The sequence below is a fragment of the Schistocerca nitens genome, chromosome 2 (genome assembly GCF_023898315.1).
Source record: "Schistocerca nitens isolate TAMUIC-IGC-003100 chromosome 2, iqSchNite1.1, whole genome shotgun sequence".
Taxonomy (NCBI): Eukaryota; Metazoa; Arthropoda; class Insecta; order Orthoptera; family Acrididae; genus Schistocerca; species Schistocerca nitens.
This window is the reverse complement of record NC_064615.1, coordinates 366,337,396-366,356,541: the sequence shown is the minus strand read 5'-3', so window position 1 is coordinate 366,356,541 and position 19,146 is coordinate 366,337,396. Positions and strand designations below refer to the sequence as shown.

Below are 19,146 nucleotides of genomic sequence, written 5' to 3'. Positions count from 1 at the left end.
TTTTAGGTAGGTAAACGTAAGATACAGTCACTCTTCATCCATTTAGCATTGTTTATGTGGTTGGTTCTCAGGGGGTTGCAGCAAAGTTTCTTTAGATGTCCCCCGCCCCTCCCAAAAAAAAAATGATTTACCGGTGTTAAATATGGCAAATATATGGGCCATACTTGAGGACTAAGGCGTCGTAATAACCTTCGTGCACAAAATCACAGGCATAATGGGCCGGGTACCCATACGGCCTGTAACATCTAGACTGATATCTGCAAAAAGAGCACCTAGAATGTCGACAATAAAAGCTCGAGATATATCACCTGTCAGAGTACATGCAAAGTAGAGTGGGCCGAAGATTACCTCTGCGGATCACCTCCTTACAATTGACACGACATACCATCTATGATTTTCTGTGGGCTAGTAGTATATATTATGGCAGTTGACACCACCATAATTCGTGAATGTTCATCAGAGAGCGTAACACTTTGTCAGACGCCCAAAGCGAAATTATTCGCGACCTGTTCACAGAAAGTAACTATCCAATTGAAATTCTTCCCATACAGCTCCTATGTGAAAGTCAGGTGATACAGGCGAAACTTGTGATCCTGTATTAATCGTCACATATATGTAAAGCTGATACTACTGCCTGTAGTAACTTCTCTTTGAGGATCGTGGGGAATTGCAGCTGTAACAAACACTTCCATATCCTTGCTTCTTATTCATCGTCGTCTGTTACCGCCATAACTTCTCAGACTACTATGTCTCGAAGTCTTTATTCGGTTCGAAAGAGCGTGATGGCTGATGGAATTCTTCGACCACAGGATCTCGCGGAATAAGGCATGCCCGCCTCGTTCGTATCGTGTCGCCATTCTCGGAGCACTAGCAAAACGTCGGCGTTCTCTTTATATGTGTATGCCATCTTTATTTTATGATAGACCGAAACTAGTTTTTTGTGCACTCCGATCTGCCTTTTATTCTGCAGTTTAAGGATATACCCTACAATCTAACCGAACGTGGCGCATCGACGAAGCTTGTCGCTCTCTGACAACAGCAGTTTACGTCTCGTCCACAAGTCACTTAGTAGCTTCATTGAGTTGTGTACGAGTGTTTAGGTTTGAACACCTCACTTAAATGAACATTTCGCCACCGGAATATCCACCTGAACCTAGCCGGTTACGGGTGAAATGTTGCATCCACCCCTAAAACTGATCGTTTCTAGTTCCCTAATAAAAATTTATAGAAAGTTGAATTAAATTGATTTGTACACGGCAGGTCTACATACATGATCTACAAGAAGGAAAAATTGTATTCTATCTAAAAAAAAAATAACTGATTGCTGAAATCAGTTGTAACGCGCATTGCGATTCCAGTAGTGCGTTATACGGGGTTCCTCATTGTCCGAGTGACGGCATATAATAAAATTTGTTACACGTTTCAAAGAAGCGGAAAAAATCAAGCGTCGATAAATCCTACAAAAGTGTAAAGCACAGAGTTTAGAATATTAATTACTTACCAAACGAAGAGCTTGGAAATGGGATTCGCCGAAGCCTTTGGATTCGGGTTTGACTTGTAGACTTTAGAATCCATGGCGCTGGTCTTGCTCCGTTTCGTGCCTTCGTTGATCACGTCGCAGAAATTACATCCAGCCTGCAATCAGTATTCCCTTTATAACGCGTGTTCTCCAAGCACTAGCTGTTCACTGTAGATATGATACAAAGTAGGACTGCAGGAATACACACTTAATATAGAAAAGTTGCACTACCTCCCGGCGAGGTTTCGAATTGTGTCGTCACGCTCTCTTAAGAACTCATGTTCTTATCAAACTGCCAGAGCCAGTATCCTAGTGGAGCATTATTTCGGTTGCGATGTCACCTGTTTGCGGAGATCTGTTGTTGACGAAGTCATACATAATCGTGTGCTAGCATTACTGCTTCTGGTGCTTGCTACTGCTCCGCACCTTGTACCGTGTCAGAGCCGAGAGCAAATGTTTACGTAAGACGGCGAGAGGGAGCTCTTTATTCACAGATTTTCAGTATGTGATAATGGGCCAAAGGAAAATCGTGAAAGATTTGAGCCGATTTATGTGCTTGCCGCTTATTGGAAAAAGTTTAAGTAATTCAGAATAATGATCATGGTACTGCAGTCTACATATTCTGTGATGAAATTTGCTAAATGGAATCTGCTCGAGTTTGGAAGCGACAGTACCGATTACAACACAGTATTAAACGGAAACCGGAATTTCGTTTTCCACAGTTGACTCATGTATATGCTCTGAAAAAAGTAGCACAATGTGAACTGCTTGAGGAGCTACCCAAAGATACAAAATGTCATATTTGGATAAGAAATGGGTTTAAAAATGATTGATGTCATCTTAATGCGTTTTAGAGTCGCTTCTTGATTGTGAAATTTTATATTTGAGGATGAAAGGAAACAAAATATTTTTTCTTACACTAATATTTGTTTGTTATTAAATCAGTTTTCTGCTTATTTGCCCACTTTCAGGTAAGAAATTACTAGGTTGCACAAAAGATAATGGGCGAGACATGAGATGGGAATCCCTTACACTTGTTCCTCCTTTCGTATCATAATTCAGTTCTTAATGAAAAATAAACAGTGGATTGTGTGATCGGAAATGAGTTGTATGCACTCTTATGAAATGTCTGAAACTGTTATTCACCTGAAATAAACCATATTATAGCGTTTATGTTGAGTAACTTTAGTATAACATGTCGTTTAACTAGATAAATCTACCTGGCGAACCTGGACTTGAGCCAAGGCTGTTGCCCATGATGGATATATATATATATATATATATATATATATATATATATATATATATATATATATATATATATATATCCAAATGTGGCATGCGGTGTTAACATGTCAGAGGATTACACAACACTGTGCAATCCTCTGCAGAGCAAAACGTTAAGTCTGAAGACATCTACGTGTGTATCCACGTGATTACTCTGCTACTCACACTTAAGTTTTTGGCAGAAGGTTCGTAGAATCACTTACGGACTTTTCTCGTCCGTTCCTATCTGGTAAGGATCTCATACCACGCAGCAGTAGACCAGAAGAGTATGGACAACCGTAGAGTAGGCAGTTTCTTTAGTAGATCTATTGCACCTTCTAAGCGTTCAGCTAATAAAACGCACTCTTTGGTTCTCCTTTTCCATAAAGTTTTTCATATGACGGTTCCAGTTTAAGTCTTTCGTGATTGTAGTCCCTAAGTATTTAGATTAATCGACAACCTTTACGTATGTGTGATTTATGGCGTAACCTTGAAGCTGTTCTTTGAAATGTTGACTTTCAGTTTACTTATTCTTCCGCTAATTCTGTATCGCAACATGTTACAAAGATGTTCTGCACCAAGTGATCGATAGCTTATGGTATGACATTCTTTGATTAATCAACTAATGGCACATCTGCTTGAGTATACTTTGAAGGAAGTAGGTACGAGCCAGTCAAGGTCCTGCGTGGTCCGTGTGCTACGTCTGTGAGGTCTGTTGAACGAGTTACAAAGTATTCTGCTCCTGACGGTTTCGGCCTGTTTTCCGGGTGTCGCTTTGGTTCAAAATGGTTCAAATGGCTCTAAACACTATGGGACGTAACTTCTGAGGTCATCAGTCCCATAGACTTAGAACTACTTAAACCTAACTAACCTAAGGACATCACACACATCCATGCCCGAGGCAGGATTCGAACCTGCGACCATAGTAGCTGTGTGGTTCCGGACTGAAGCGCCTAGAACCGCTCGGCCACAATGGCCGGCGTCGCTTTGGTTCTGATGGTGTTTTTGGCCGTTGTTTCCACGTTTCCATTACGGACCACTGTTGTGATAGTTTCCTTTGATGCTACTTTCTCATGCAACGAGCTACAAGAAATATGGTGAAGTGATGGCATGCGTTTAGCAGCTCGATGTTACACTCGCATTTGCCTGCTGTATTTTCAGGTCTGTAAGTGTGTGTGAAGACACACTTATGTTCTAACTCTCAGTGTTTGGTAAGGTAGCTATTGATAGACTTGGGACAGTATCTGTTTTTCATTAGTTCATTCATATGGTAGGTGTATCGACTGTATCACACTCGCGTTTATTTACATATGTTCACAATTTTTCTGATGTATCTAGACTTATTTTGTTCAGTCCTTTGTCGTGTGGAGGTCTTGAACGCCACGTGGTCCACCTCCAGACAATTGTAATGCTTTATGTACTAATGTTTAAGGACTGAATCCTAATAATCATAAATTTAACTAGATATTCTATAATTTATTTTCATTCCCGTGTTACTTATGGAATTCATGTCCAAAATTGAGTCTGCCTATATGCCTCCGTATTCATTTTCCAATCTGCACTTAATATCAGGCACGAACTTTAAAGAGAATTCTGCCTTCAGCAGGAACGTCGGTCAGTGCAGAGCAAAACTGTAATCATCACAAGCTTTTTCAGACGTTTAGTCAGTAGAAACCTCTTTCTAATTAGAGGATGCCATACATAGGCTGACCCGATTTCAGGGAGAGAAAACCAGGGTACGTGTGTTTAAACTTTATATCTAACTTTACTACGACGCTTTCACCTACATTTCTTGTCAATTATCATGAAACTTTGAAATCGATAATAGGGATACTACGATGCAGCAACTGAAAAACTCATAGCAAGAACGTACTCTGTTAATTGGAAAGGAACGTATAGGTACATTACTCACGAATAAAATTCTTTTCTTCAGAAATAAAAAATACTGATATATATATTTTTTGTAGTTACCTGGATATATTTTCTGCAATGTTTAGTCACTCACTAGGTACTTAGGTACAGTTTGTTAATCCGAAAAACTGTAAAAGCACGTATAAAGAGTATATGTTTTACTGTTCGTCATTCCAAAGTTGTCTCATTTCAGTATCAAAATGTGTCCAGTTCCAATAATTATTCCTAATAGCTTGCAGTTAAGTGACTTATTACTTTTCCTGGTGCTGATGGATGAATGGTTGACGTCTGAGCTCCCGTAGCCAAGCTCACAGTTTGGAATTCAGCTAAGGTCAGTGCCTGTTTTCTTCTCAGACTTAAAATTCCATCACGCATCATGTTTTTTTTTTTTTAAAGGTACGTAATTTCCAAATAAACGTTGGAGTATCTCCAGAGAAAACCCAGGAAAATTTAAAACTTAACATTTTTTACTCACAATTTAACGACAAACTGCACACTGTACTTTTACACGGTATTATCGGCCATTCAGTATGTGCGTTATTGTATCTTGAACTACCATGGTTATAATGTTTTGAAAATTAAAAGTTTTATTGTAATTAGAGCATGTGTTGCTATGACTGTATGTGACTATAACTGTGTGCCCGAGCGGTATTTGAACTGAAATGCCTATCTGTCATACGTACTGCACTGACAACTGCGTAACAGTTGCACCACTTATAGACTCTAACACAAGAAAAAAGACACACCACACAGGAATTATCCGAAAGCGGCGGAAATGAGTAGATGTGACGTACAAGTACAGAAAAACAAATGATTACAATTGCAGAAAAATTGGATGAATTATTCAAGAGAGAGTCGCAAATTGAACAAATCAATAACGGTTTGGTCCACCTCTGGCTCTTATGCAAGCAGTAAACAGTTATTCGCCTTGGAATTAATTAAGAGTTGTTGGATGTCCTCGTGAAGCATATCGCGCCAGATTCTTTATAAATGGCGTGTTACATTGTCAAAATGCCGAGATGGTTGGAGAATACTGCCAATAATGCTCCAAACGTTCTCAGTTGGGGAGAGATCCGGCAAACTTCTTGGGTAAAATTTGTGCGGACGTCCATGACAAGGCAGCAGACCTTCGCAGATTTCCAGTTCACTTTTTATGCAACAGTGAACTCCCACTGAACGTTGAAACTCATTTCATGATTCTTATCGTATTCTTGTCTGTTAACTGAAAGTAGTAACAGGGGAACAGATAAGCTGGTTTTTCACGGAAACGCTCCTTAGCGCTCACTGCTCCGGCTCGGAGCGCGTATGCTAGACTGGACAGAACTCACTGCCTTCTGGCCATCAGCGACGAAACCGACGTAGCATTCGCTTTAATCCTTGTATTGTGGTAGTCACAGCAACAAACTGACTACTCTCCATGTCTCTTTTGTAAGAGGAGACATTTCTGTTTATTGACAATGACGAACATCTGCAGGGGTTTTATATTTAAACCCACACAAGGGCAGTAATTTAGTCAAAAGTGAGTGATGCATTGTTCTTTCGGACAACACAGACATTGCAATATCGTATTTCCAAAAATGACCATGTTACGGCAAAAATTTAGTAAATTGCGCCCCATTTCACCATGTTATAGCTAAAATTGAACAAATTGGCCCATTTGCAATACGTTTGTCATCTTCTATTGATAATATTAATTTATGCTATCACCAATGGAAACTACGATGCTAAGAAAGCACTGTCACTGTTTCCAGATGGTTTTATTGTGAATACTGGATATAGTTACTAAGGAGGAAAGCTCCGCACTTTTCTAGCCGAGAAGGTGTATTCCGAGCGCGATCTCAGGTTCATGCTTTACAGCAGAAAACAATCAGCGATAGTTGACACATTCAGATAGGCATTCAGACAGTGTCTATGACCAGTGGTTGACAGTTACTGGATCTCAAAACTGTACTGCAAGACTAGTACCTGACAGTGTGCATCGGCAGTGGGTGCCAGCTTCTGGAACTTAAAACCTGTGACATCACTGTCACATATTGTGAAGAGATGTTGTTTCATATTTTTGCAACTATTTACAGGTGATTTTGTTGTGAATATTGTATATATTTACTAAGAGGAAAGCTTTGCATATTTCTCACTGAGAAGTTGCACTTCCAGCGTGGTCTCAGGTTCATGCTGTTCAGCAGGAGGCAGTCAGTCAGTCTCCTTACGAGAAGTGAGCCTGCAAGGGGACACGGGCAATTTTCACAGAAGTTGAGCTGCGGGCTACTCTGTGCTGTTTTGGTCAGAGCTAACACCAGCCCTCGCTGGTGGTAGAGGGCACCATGCCACCACTGCTGTCCGCAGCTCGTGATCGTGCGGTAGCGTTCTCGCTTCCCTCGCCCGGGTTCCCGGGTTCGATTCCCGGCGGAGTCAGGCATTTTCTCTGCCTTGTGATGACTGGGTGTTGTGTGATGTCCTTAGGTTAGTTAGGTTAAAGTAGTTCTAAGTTCTAGGGGACTGATGACCATAGATGTTAAGTCCCATAGTGCTCAGAGCCATTTTTAAACCACCACTGCTGTCCCCAGAGAATAGATGGGCGTATCGTTATCCCCGTTTCAGAATGAATATGGAAGGATGAGTTGCTGCAGTGCCACCTGTCATGTACGCAAGAGTTGGTTGCTTTCATTCCCAAAATTTTGGTGCATCCAATGGCACGTGTCGCAGCTACAACCATGCTTTGCACAAAGAAGCTGGCCGATTGAGGAGACACTGCTTCAGGCCAGTACCAACGTTTTGTTTGTTATTGTTCATTTTGCATGACAAGAGTGGGAAGTTTCTGCTGCAGTCCCCCGACCTCCACTCCCTTTTTTTTTCTCTCGTGAAATAAGCGATATTTTCGTCTGTCATATAGGCAACAGCATTCATTCGTCTCTTCCATGTAGAGTTTTTGAAAATATAGAGTTGAGGAGAGAGAACTAACAAGTAAGTATCGCGTTTATACATATCCTGGCTGGCATCTGATGCTGATGGGCATGTACTTGGCTCGTTTTGGGGAAATGTAAGCGTCGCATTCCGCTGTAGAGCGATCTACTCGTATAGTCTGCGCAGCTCGCAACTTACTTGTTCTGGTACATGACTTGAGCTGCCGATTTGACTTTAATTTGTGATACTTATCTCACTAACTCTGAATTCGCTAGGTGCCCAATGATACTGCACTTTCTCCATGCAGTCTTCTGTATAATTTGCCACCTCCCCAAAGTGTTAGCGTTAGAGAAGTTTGCTCTCTGTCAACTTCTTGTGGATTGTCACACATCAATTACAGCAAGCAAAAATTTGTTATAAGCAGATTTTTCTATGATTACGCGTCCCATAATAATAAATATAGCTTGTTGTTGTTCTCATTGTGACATTGTTAATGTTGGACACAGTGGCCAAACTTGCCAATCAGGTACTTACTACTCAGTGAAGGTAACAAGCGTTGCACTTACTGGTCTTGCATGATTGTAGATTTGATTATTGACTAGTGTGGAAAGTCTTGTCGACTTCCCCTAGGATTATAACTTTGCTGTGTGTCGTCTCATAATAGTTTGGCTAACGGCCTTGCAGTATTCAGATTTAATAAACACCAACATGTTTATAGCAACGTCGTATCATAACGCAAATCAAGAGCAGTCTGGCTTCCCAGTCAGAAACGACACATACTTAACTTAATGTTGAGCCTGCCAGTATTTTACTTTTGATTTCAATTGGTATCCTTTAGTTAGGACGGCACAGTGAGACACATCTTAGGCTGCAAAAAGATTTAGCGACCATTCTTTTGTCCCATTTTGTATTTGATTTGACATTAATCCGTAGCCACAGCATGTGCTAGAGTGGAACATGCGCAGTGTGTGCTATTTATAATTCATTTATTTTGTTGCGCGTGTATTTTTGGAGATTCTATTGAGAAAATTTCCGTTGTGTGAGAAGATTTTTTTGTGTTACATATAACGGTATTTTTGTGTTCAGGGTCATGTTAAATTTATGATAGCAGTAGTTGAGTGTATGGTAGATTTCTATTACACTTCCTTCATACATAGATAGGACTATTCGAAGGTGATCTGGAGAGGCAAGGAAAGTTTTAAGCCAGTGGGATTCAGTGGAAGCAGGGGACGTCCTATCGCAGTTTTCTGAGGGGGAGGCATCGGTAGCAACAGCGCTTCCTGAAACCCAGAAAACCGCAGGACAACTAAACGACTTGTGAAAAAAAAGTCGATTGTGGCACACAGCAGCTCAAATTTAACACAGGGGATATTCCGTACTGGGTCAAACAAGTGCTAGAGAAAGCAGAAACAGACAGGAAAGAAGGGCAGGAGATCCGTAGGAAAGCAGAGAAGAGATGCAGGAAGGACAATACAGATAGGAAATAAGCCAAGGAGAGAGGAGAAGGTTAAGGCAGTTAGGATAAAACTGGAAGTAGGTCGGAAAGAAGCGCAGGAGGATAGAAAAAGATTTAGGGAACAGATGGCAGTGCTATGTGAATAATTCGACAGCCAATTCAAATCCGTTGACAGAAAACTGATCGGTTTTTCAGAAACAGGAGAAAGAAGAGTGGCCAGTCTGGCCCAAGCTGAGTCAAATTCGGAGAAAGAATGAAGGTTCTGGAAGAGTGCATTGAATCTTAAGCTACAGAACCGGTTCGATTTTCTGAAACTTCAGAATTTGCTTTGCGCAAACGAGATCTAGAAAAGCTTAGGTGGGGATTAAGGGACCGTGAGTTGCGGAGTTTCTAGTACTTCTAGCAGAGAGTTGGTGCAAAGTCAATAGTGAGTCGGATATTTGTGAGAATTCAGAACCTTGTGGCTCACTGTTAGCTATATAAGATGGAGCCATTGTGAGAGAATCATGTGTAGCATCGAGGACCATGTCAGTCAGGGGGCAGATCTTCGATGGCAGGCATTTTTCTCGCCGAGGATACTCCTAACCTACACTGCAGGCGGAGACTTGCATATTAAGATGTAGATTGTTCAGTTTAAGGGTAACTTAGCAAACTCTTGTCCATTAAAAGAATGTTGGAATTCATGAATAGCCACACGAGGGGGAATATAATCTCGAAAGCTTTACCACCTACTATACGCTTGACAATCTTTGCAGAATTTGAATCAGAAATTATGAAGCTATACTGGTCTCTCGCGGAACATAACAGGTTGCAACTAAGCATCATATAAGCCACATCACTGGTAGCAACATGCTTGCAATCTTACTTAAAGTGTTTCGACGAAATACTAAAACGAAATCGGCATTTTCACTACCCATACAGTAATGATGAGATGATTCAGTTCTTCTTAAACGTGATGTTAACAGAATATAAGACGTCCCTGCTCTGTGTTCAAAATAATGACCGGGAGGAATTTAAATTAATAGTGACAGATCTCGATGAGTACATGCGGTAAGATAGGAGAGTGTAATCTACAACGGAAAGGGAATTCCCAGGAGGACGTGGTCATGAATGGGGTGTAAGCAGCAATGGCAACTGGTATCAAAATGAAAGGAATAATTGGCGAAATCAGAGACCCAAACATTGCAATGGGAGATCATGTATGGGAAACGGCGCACGAAAATAGCTGAGAGAGTGAGAAAACGAAGCAGTGTAAATAGTTGAAACATGAACACAGATCCAGAATGTACTCAACAAACTTGACTAAATAATAAGCAGAAAACGAGTGCAGGTAGGGCCCATTTGTACAGTCTGAGTGTGATAATGTATAACGAGGTCAGAGACGACCTATTGGCCAAGGTGAAAATACCAACGAAGCAGTGTGTCCTGTCATTAAAACTTTCCACTACAATGGACCTGGGCAGATTCATAAATGGAACTTCGGAAACCACATTCTTTGCCTTTGAGCTAGCATAGGAGTGGATGGCTTTCCCACTGCAAAAAACATGGACGGGAGGAGAACTTAAGGACAAGATCGGTGAAATGAAATAGCAGGTGAGATTTGATTTCATGTGTCAGGCTGTGACGTTCGCCACAAATGCCATAATAATTCCACAGTCGATGACAAAAAACATACTAGGTGTGGAGTTTATGCTAGACCATGCTGCAATTATTGATACAGGCAGATAAGAAATTTCCGTCGCCACAGTACAGCACAAAACCAGTCTCAATTCCAACAAGATGGTGCCAAGCATTGATTAGTAATCATGAATTCCCTCCAAGGATGGCTCGCCATACTACAACAGATTATCCCTTTGAAAATGTGGAAAAATGTAAGACAGGTGTGGCAGAGCTTGACAAATTTTTACATGTCTTAAGGTTTTCAGGATATGATACAACCCGAATGACAGCCGTGAGAAGCTCAGCGACATGTTAACAGACCCTGAAAAGTCTTTAGTCTGATACTTTTAAGAATTTTGGATATAAATTTATCGTTAAGGGACATAAATTTTTCTTACAGCCATACAGCTTTGACTGATCTATGAATAGCAAGTAGAATAACAAATTACACAAATGTTGGAACAAGGGAATATTGAAAGGGCAAGCAGTAGTTACAACAGTCTTCTGTCCCAAAGAGGGATGACGTGTTCAGACTGGTGCTCAAGTCCCATCAAATAATCACTATCTGAAACGGATCGTCCGAAGACCCCAGAAGAGTTGTTGCAAAAATTCCACAGGAAAAGCATGGAATCTGTCCTGACGGAAAAATATTGAAGTGAGTACAGAAGTTCCTGCTCCCAACGACCATGAAGCAGTTGAGGAGCTCCCTTCGACTAATAAATTTATACTGGATATTTCTGGGAATTGAGATCTTCACGCCTTTATAGGCAAAAACGTGTGCTGCGAGTGGGATGAGAATTCTAACATACAATTCACTGAGCTGAAGCGAGCTTTACTAAATGTGTCCATTCTGTCCCACCCTGATCTGAGCTTTCCATACCATGTTGCTTCATACTGCAGCAAAATGAAAGATGTGGTGGAGGTGTTCTAGTAAGTGGATGTGAATGGAATAAATGAGTAATAAAGAATAGCATTTGGCAGCCTTGTGCTAAACACGAGTGAACATAACTATTCTGTTTCAGAATTTGAGGCCTTAGCCATAGTCTATGCATTCCAAAAATTTGGTACTGTTTGTATGAAAGAACTACCATAGAGTACAAGGCCCTGGAATTTCTGATCTCACATAAAGTCTCGTTGGAAGTTCTGCCTACAGGAACTTTCGTTTCAAATTAATTACATTCCTGGTAAAGACAGCACCATTGCCGATGCATTATCATGCTCGCGAGTTGAGCTGGATTAATGCAGGGCACAAAGGAGGAAATTAATAACATATGTGATATCCTGTTCTTGATAAGTGCGGTGTATAAGATCTTCATTGATGATGCCTTGCAAAACGTAGGACAAGAATAAGACAGAGCACCACATGAGACTGAGAGATAGTGCGATTTTACCTCAAATTGTTTTTTTATTTCTCATATGGAAATAAAGTCCCATGCTTCTTGACAGAGCGTAGGGGAACGACACGGCAAACCCGCACCGCCGTACTAGGCAAGTTCAAAATGGAGGTGGTTTGCCGTTGCCTTCCTCCAACCATAATGGTGATAAAAGAGACGATTCATAATAAGGATTTCCCAGCGTTGAGGCAGTTTTATCCGCTGAGACACAATGTATTATTCCTCCATAGGAAACCAAACGGATCATGATGAGTGGTGTGTGGGCGAGAAGAGTTGATAAATAAGCTGATCTTGTACACCCACATGAGCTACTTGCAGTTTGGTCCAGGAAAGTGCAATAGCAAACGTAAGGAGAAAGTCTACTTTAACAGCATGGACAGGCAGCTGAGAAAGTACTGGCAATTATTGTGAAGCGCCAGAAGGCAAAACATTCCACAAAACAAGACGTTCCCATTTCTCCCGTTATCCCCCACTACACCCATATAGCCATCAAGTTTGAGTCGAAATACGTCAAACTCTGGAAAAGGCTACTAGGAGTTCTGTTGCGGAAGTTCTTGTCATCCATTTCTCATTTGCGGTTGAGTATGTGTAACACGTGATTTTACGCAACGAGAGGCAGTTCATTTCAAATAAATGGAGAGGAATCTTACCGAGGAAGAGGAATAAAGATATATATACTGCCACCTACCATCCACAAGGAAACCCAGTAGCGAGTTTCATAAGAGAGCTTGGAAGGCTTTATAGAATCTACTGCTACAAAAGGCATACTTGATATGTATGTCAAGGATTTCGAGTTAGCGATGAATCAACTTCCTCATGAGTCAACCACGATGACTCCAATCAAAGTTTTAATTAGTCAAGAACCAGAGGAAACTGAACTCACTGCAGAAGCTGTTATAACTTTCGGTCTATTGCCAGCTGCAAATTATGCGCTGAGGCACTTGCTGACATGATTTGAAGATTTGTCAGATGCCAACTTTTTCCACCAGAGAGCTAAGTGTTCTTCACCATATTTATGTTAAGAACTGGGGCTTCCTCTGTGTTACTTTTGTACATTCACCAGCGTGTAGACAGAACATGTCGTATAACTTGGATTACATCACACTCTCTTAATTTGCGAGGCACAGTACACATGTCACTTTCACCGTGACCTGTACAGACCTATGGTAGAGCACCCGTACATCGTTAAACTTGAGATTTTTGTGCATAAAAAACATTTGTTTAAGAAGCAGACGAAAGGCAATAAAAATGTTTAAAAAATGAGACCGATAGGTAGTGCAAAATGGATAAGCTGGAATGTATGGAGGACAAATGTAAGGATTTATAATCATGCATCATTAGGTGAAAGATAAATACCGCTACAGGAAAATTAAACAGGTTTTTGGCGAAAGGAGAAATAGCTGTATGAATATTAAGAGCTCAGGTGGGAAGCCAGTCTTAAGCAAAACAGGGTGAGCTGAAGGATACAAGGAATATATAGAGGATCTATACAAGATAATGAACGTCAAGGCAGTATTATAAAACTGGAAGAGGACGTAGGTGAAGATGACGTGGGAGAAACGATACTGAGAGAAGAATTTAAGAGACCAAGGAAAGAGCAAAGTGGAAACAGTGCACCGAGAGTAGACGACATTCCTTCAGAGCTACTGACAGCCTTGGGAGAGCCAGCCATAAAAAACACTTCTTCCACATGGTGTGCAAGATGTGTGAGACAGTCGAAGTAACCTTAAACTTCAAGAAAAATGTAATAATTCCAATGCCAAAGAAAGCAGGTGCTGTCAGGAGTGAATACTACCGAAATATATGTTAAATAAGTTGTTGTTGTTGAGGTCTTCAGTCCTGAGACTGGTTTGATGCAGCTCTCCATGCTACTCTATCCTGTGCAAGCTTCTTCATCTCCCAGTACCTACTGCAACCTACATCCTTCTGAATCTGCTTAGTGTATTCATCTCTTGGTCTCCCTCTATGATTTTTACCCTCCACGCTGCCCTCCAATACTAAATTGGTGATCCCTTGATGCCTCAGAACATGTCCTACCAACCGATCCCTTCTTCTGGTCAAGTTGTGCCACAAACTCCTCTTCTCCCCAATCCTATTCAGTACCTCCTCATTAGTTATGTGATCTACCCATCTAATCTTCAGCATTCTTCTGTAGCACCACATTTCGAAAGCTTCTATTCTCTTCTTGTCCAAACTATTTACCGTCCATGTTTCACTTCCATACATGGCTACACTCCATACAAATACTTTCAGAAATGACTTCCTGACACTTAAATCTATACTCGATGTTAACAAATTTCTCTTCTTCAGAAACGCTTTCCTTGCCATTGCCAGTCTACATTTTATATCCTCTCTACTTCGACCATCATCAGTTATTTTGCTCCCCAAATAGCAAAACTCCTTTACTACTTTAAGTGTCTCATTTCCTAATCTAATACACTCAACATCACCCGACTTAATTCGACTAAATAAGTTATGGTTCGGAAATACTAACACGAATTCTTTACATAAGAATGAAAAATCCGGTAGACGCTAATCTCAGGGAGGATCAGAAAAATGTAGAAACACGCGAGGCAACAGTGACCTTACGACTTATCGTAGAAGATATCTCAACGAAAGGCAGACCTGTGCTTCTAGCATTACTAGACTTAGAGAAAGGCTGTTTACAACTTCTACGGAAACCAGATGGCAATTATGAAGAGTTGACATACTTGAAAGGGAAACAGTGGTTGAAAAGGGAATAATACAGGGTTGTAGCCTACCGCAGACGTTACTCTTCTGTACATTGAGCAAACTGAAAAGGGAAGCAACGAAAAATCTGGAACAGATATTATAGTTCAGTGACAAGAAATAAAAACTTTGAGGTTTTCCGATGACATTATAGTCGAATTAAATCATGTGAGGCGGAGGGAATTGAGTTAGGGAATGAGACACTTAAAGTAATATATGAGTTTTCTTATTTGAGCACCAAAATTGCTGATAAAAGTCGATGTAGAGAGGATATAAAATACAGATTTCCAATGGCGAGAAAAGCCTTACTGAAGAAGAAAAAATTGTTATCAACAAATACAGATTTGAGTGTTAGAAAGTCATTTTGAACGTATTTGAACGGAGTATAGCCATGTATGGAAGTGAAACATGGACGGTAAACAGTTTAGACAAGAAGAGAATAGAAGCTTCTGAAATGTGGTGCCACAGACGTATGCTGAAGATTATATGAGTATTTCTTGTAACTAATTAGGAGGTATTGAACAGAACAGGGGACAAAAGAAATTTGTGCCGCAACCTGACTAGAAGGAGGGATCGGTTGGCAGGACACATTTAGAGACAGTAAGAGATCACGAATTTAGTGCTGGGGGGAGGTGTGGAGGGTAAAAATCACAGAGGGAGATGAAGAGATGAATACAGTAAGCAAATTCAGATGGACGTAGGTTGCAGTAGTTATTCGCAGATGATGGATGGATGGAGAGGGTTGTATGGGTGCACGACGGCAAGGTCTTCAGTGCCCGCTCAGTAACAGATTGGTTCAAATGGTTCAAATGGCTCTGAGCACTATGGGACTTAACATCTATGGTCATCAGTCCTCTAGGACTTAGAACTACTTAAACCTAACTAACCTAAGGACATCACACAACACCCAGTCATTACGAGGCAGAGAATCCCTGACCCCGCCGGGAATCGAACCCGGGCGCGGGAAGCGAGAACGCTACCGCACGACCACGAGCTGCGGACAGTAACAGATTGAGACGGGTGTCCAGAAAATACTCAGAACAGTAAGATAAAACAGAACGTAAACACAGGTAAAAAACCTGGAAAAATATGTGCCTATCCACACCGAAGCGTGGGACGAAGCATGCTGTCAGCAGTAAAACATGGACAACACAGGAAGAAAGTGGTAGATGGAGCTAAAATAACGTGATAGAAGTGGCTGGCTGACCGCAAGGAAAAAAAGGGAGGAGCCAGCCACTTTGCAATACTCTAAAACCTCCAACCTAAAAGTTTAGGCCAGAGTCCAGACACATCACAAAACTTTAAAATCCTAGACACACACGTCTCATCATTAGCTAAAACACAGGGCTGATCCCCATCAACTTTTGCTTCTGCCCTTGCATCACGGTATAAAATGCAGTCTGTTAAAATATGCCGGACAGAGATGTGCACACCACAAGTATCACAATTGGGGGATCCTCCCGCCGTAATAGAAAGCTATGTGTGAGAGGACAGTGCCCAATCCGAAGACGCGTGAGGGCCACTTCTTCCCGTCTGAGCAACCGGCAGGAGGAACGCCACGGCCGAGTTGTTGACTTCACCAACCGCAGTTTATTGGCCGTCACCGCCAGCCATTCTTCCTCCCACAACTCCATGCACTTCTTGTAGAGTGCCGAAATGACAGGACACTGGACCACATCCTGCTCTCTGCAGGCTTCCTTGGCAGCCCGATTGGCCTGTTCATTGCCCCATATTCCTACATGACCAGCCACCCAGCAGAAGGACACCTCCTTACCCCGCCGTTGGAGCAAGTACAGTTGGTCATATATCAGCTGGACCGCCTCCTCAGTTGGGTACAGGTTCTGAAAGGATTGTAAGGCACTAAGAGAATCGGAGCAGAGGAGAAATCGATTGCCCCGAACGCTCCAGTGCCTTCAGGATCGCGTGGAGCTCCGCTGCGAAAACGGTATATTCATCAAGGAGGTGAATCTGGGTAACAGGATAAGGGAACACTACAGAGCAGCCAAGGAAATTCTCCTGTTTGGAGCCATCAGTGTAAACGACGATGGGTGTGTGTGTTTGTCCTTAGGATAATTTAGGTTAAGTAGTGTGTAAGCTTAGGGACTGATGACCTTAGCAGTTAAGTCCCATAAGATTTCACACACATTTGAACATTTTTTTTTGTAAACGACGTTAAAATAGTGATGCGCATCTAAAATGTTAAAAAACTGAGATTGGAATTTAAAATCCGGTGTACTATCTTTCTTAAAATTAGTCAAATCTAAAATAAGTCTGGGTCTCCGGAGGAGCCAAGGTGGAAATCTGCTCCAACCGCGACGGAAAACATGAAGACCAGCCATATACATCGCAGAGAGAGAATCCTGTGCGCGAATCCCATAGGGCCGCGTCGCTCGTTGCCTGTTATGAAATAGCCGTGCCTGAGGAAGCTGAGCAACGGTATGCTATTCAGGTGTGTATGGTGCGGACAAAGTTTTATACGCCTGGCGCACCGTAAGTAGCAGCCGCTGCATATGAAGTGGCGGTTCACCAGCCTCTGCACAGAGGCTTGGTATGGGGCTAGTTCTGAATGCCCCAGTGGCCAACCGAAGCCCTTCATGGTGCACAACGTCCAACATTTTTAAGTAAGAAGGCCTCGCAGACCCATACACCGTGCTCCCACAATCGAGCCGAAGTCGCACAAACGCCCTGTAAAACTGGAGCAGAAAAGTCCTGTCGACTTGCACAGGATAGAGCAGTACGGAAAGCTACATCAAACCAGTTTTTGGATTGAACACCACAACAACAGCAATAACAACGTTACTAACGTAGGAATTATTACTGGAAAACATTGCATTTATTCCTCGATTATCCTTTAACTTTTTTCCAAAGGGTATGTTTAATGAAACAAGAGTGAAAAAGGATTGGGTCAACGGCCTTGCCGCAGTGGTAACACCGGTTCCCGTCAGGTCACCGAAGTTAAGCACTGTCGGGCTGGACTAGTACTTGGATGGGTGACCATCCGGTCTACCGAGCGCTGCTGGCAAGCGGGTGCACTCAGCCCTTATGAGGCAAACTGAGGAGCTACTTGATTGAGAAGTAGCGGCTCCGCTCTCGGGAATTGACATACGGCCGAGAGAGTGGAATGCTGACCATATGTCCCTCCATATCCGCATCCAGTGACGCCTATGGGCTTAGGGAGGAGTGTAGAAGTTTAGTTTTTAGAAAAAGGATTGGAAGCCCTTCTGAAATGTGAATTGCTCTTGATCCAATGTCTCTATTCTCATAAAAAGAAACATGCGAAAAAGAACAAAATCTTCGTTCTGCAATGCCTTTGTTCCATTGAAGAATGTGAACTCAGCTACATTGAAAAAGTTTTTTGACGTTGACGGAAGGTACCATATACAGGAAGTACGTTGGTCTCGAAATGTTTCCTTCAAATCAATAGTCCAAAGTTATGTTTCTTACCTGCATCGTCAGTTTTGATCTAAATTTGATAACGTATTTGATGAACACCACTGCGAGGGACAACCCTGAGATAATTCATAGATCTAGGAAACATTGTTCTACTGAAGTTGTAGTTTTTTAAATGAGAGATAGTAATCCAGGGTCCAGGGACAGGGTCTTTACACAAAGAACGAAACAAGAATTCAGATTTCTCGACTAAAGCTTTGAGGTGGACCAAGAGCTAGAAGGTGCTGACATTGTGATTGTAACACCTGCCATCTCAAGAAACGACTGTCTTGAAAGTGTGGTCTAGACGGAGATGTTGACCTCGTGTTCATGACTGGTTTAGGACAAGGCATCGAAACTTCTTTCTAAAACCAGGAAGAGGAAGTATAGACGGACAAGTGGTTTCGCACTGCATTCTTCAATTTCGACTGTGAATATGTTCTGTTAACTTATACCGCCAGTGGATGTAATACAACATCCGCTTTTTTCGGTTAATTAAAAAGTTTTGTAACGTTACTAAGAAACATGAAAATCCAATTCCGCGCTTGGCACGTTCAAGAAACCAGATGCTACCACTGATAATAACAGCTGATGAACAGTTTATTATCGCGTTGTATAGTGGATGTGTTATACGCCAGACGATTTGCGGTACCAGTTATTCACCAAGTTTGCCACATAAAGCAAACTTAATCTTGCAAAGTTGCCACCCACAAAACATACTGTGAAATATCATTCGTTTCGGAGCTACCAGCAAGTCCAAAGTTCGATGTGAAACTGGAAATCTCCTGAGAAGTGGGACTGGACTCACAGTAACCACAGTCCGAGGTCTGTTGTAATGAGCCAAGATCCAGCACCTGAATTACTTGTTCATTTTGTTTTGC

At 41.8% G+C, this 19,146-nt stretch overlaps 1 protein-coding gene and 1 pseudogene across 1 annotated transcript in view; one reads left to right on the top strand and one right to left on the bottom strand.

The window, feature by feature from the left end:
- The window catches only part of LOC126234406 (ATP-binding cassette sub-family C member 4-like), a 123,763-nt gene extending 122,019 nt beyond the window's left edge, over positions 1-1,744 (bottom strand). Inside the window, exon 1 of the mRNA XM_049943095.1 lies at positions 1,502-1,744. Coding sequence (XP_049799052.1) covers positions 1,502-1,575 — 74 coding nt within the window. The 5' untranslated portion in view covers positions 1,576-1,744. The remainder of the gene's footprint in view (positions 1-1,501) is intronic.
- A 15,996-nt stretch (positions 1,745-17,740) lies between these two features.
- Positions 17,741-17,858, top strand: LOC126238454 (5S ribosomal RNA; annotated as a pseudogene).
- Positions 17,859-19,146: the final 1,288 nt, after the last annotated feature.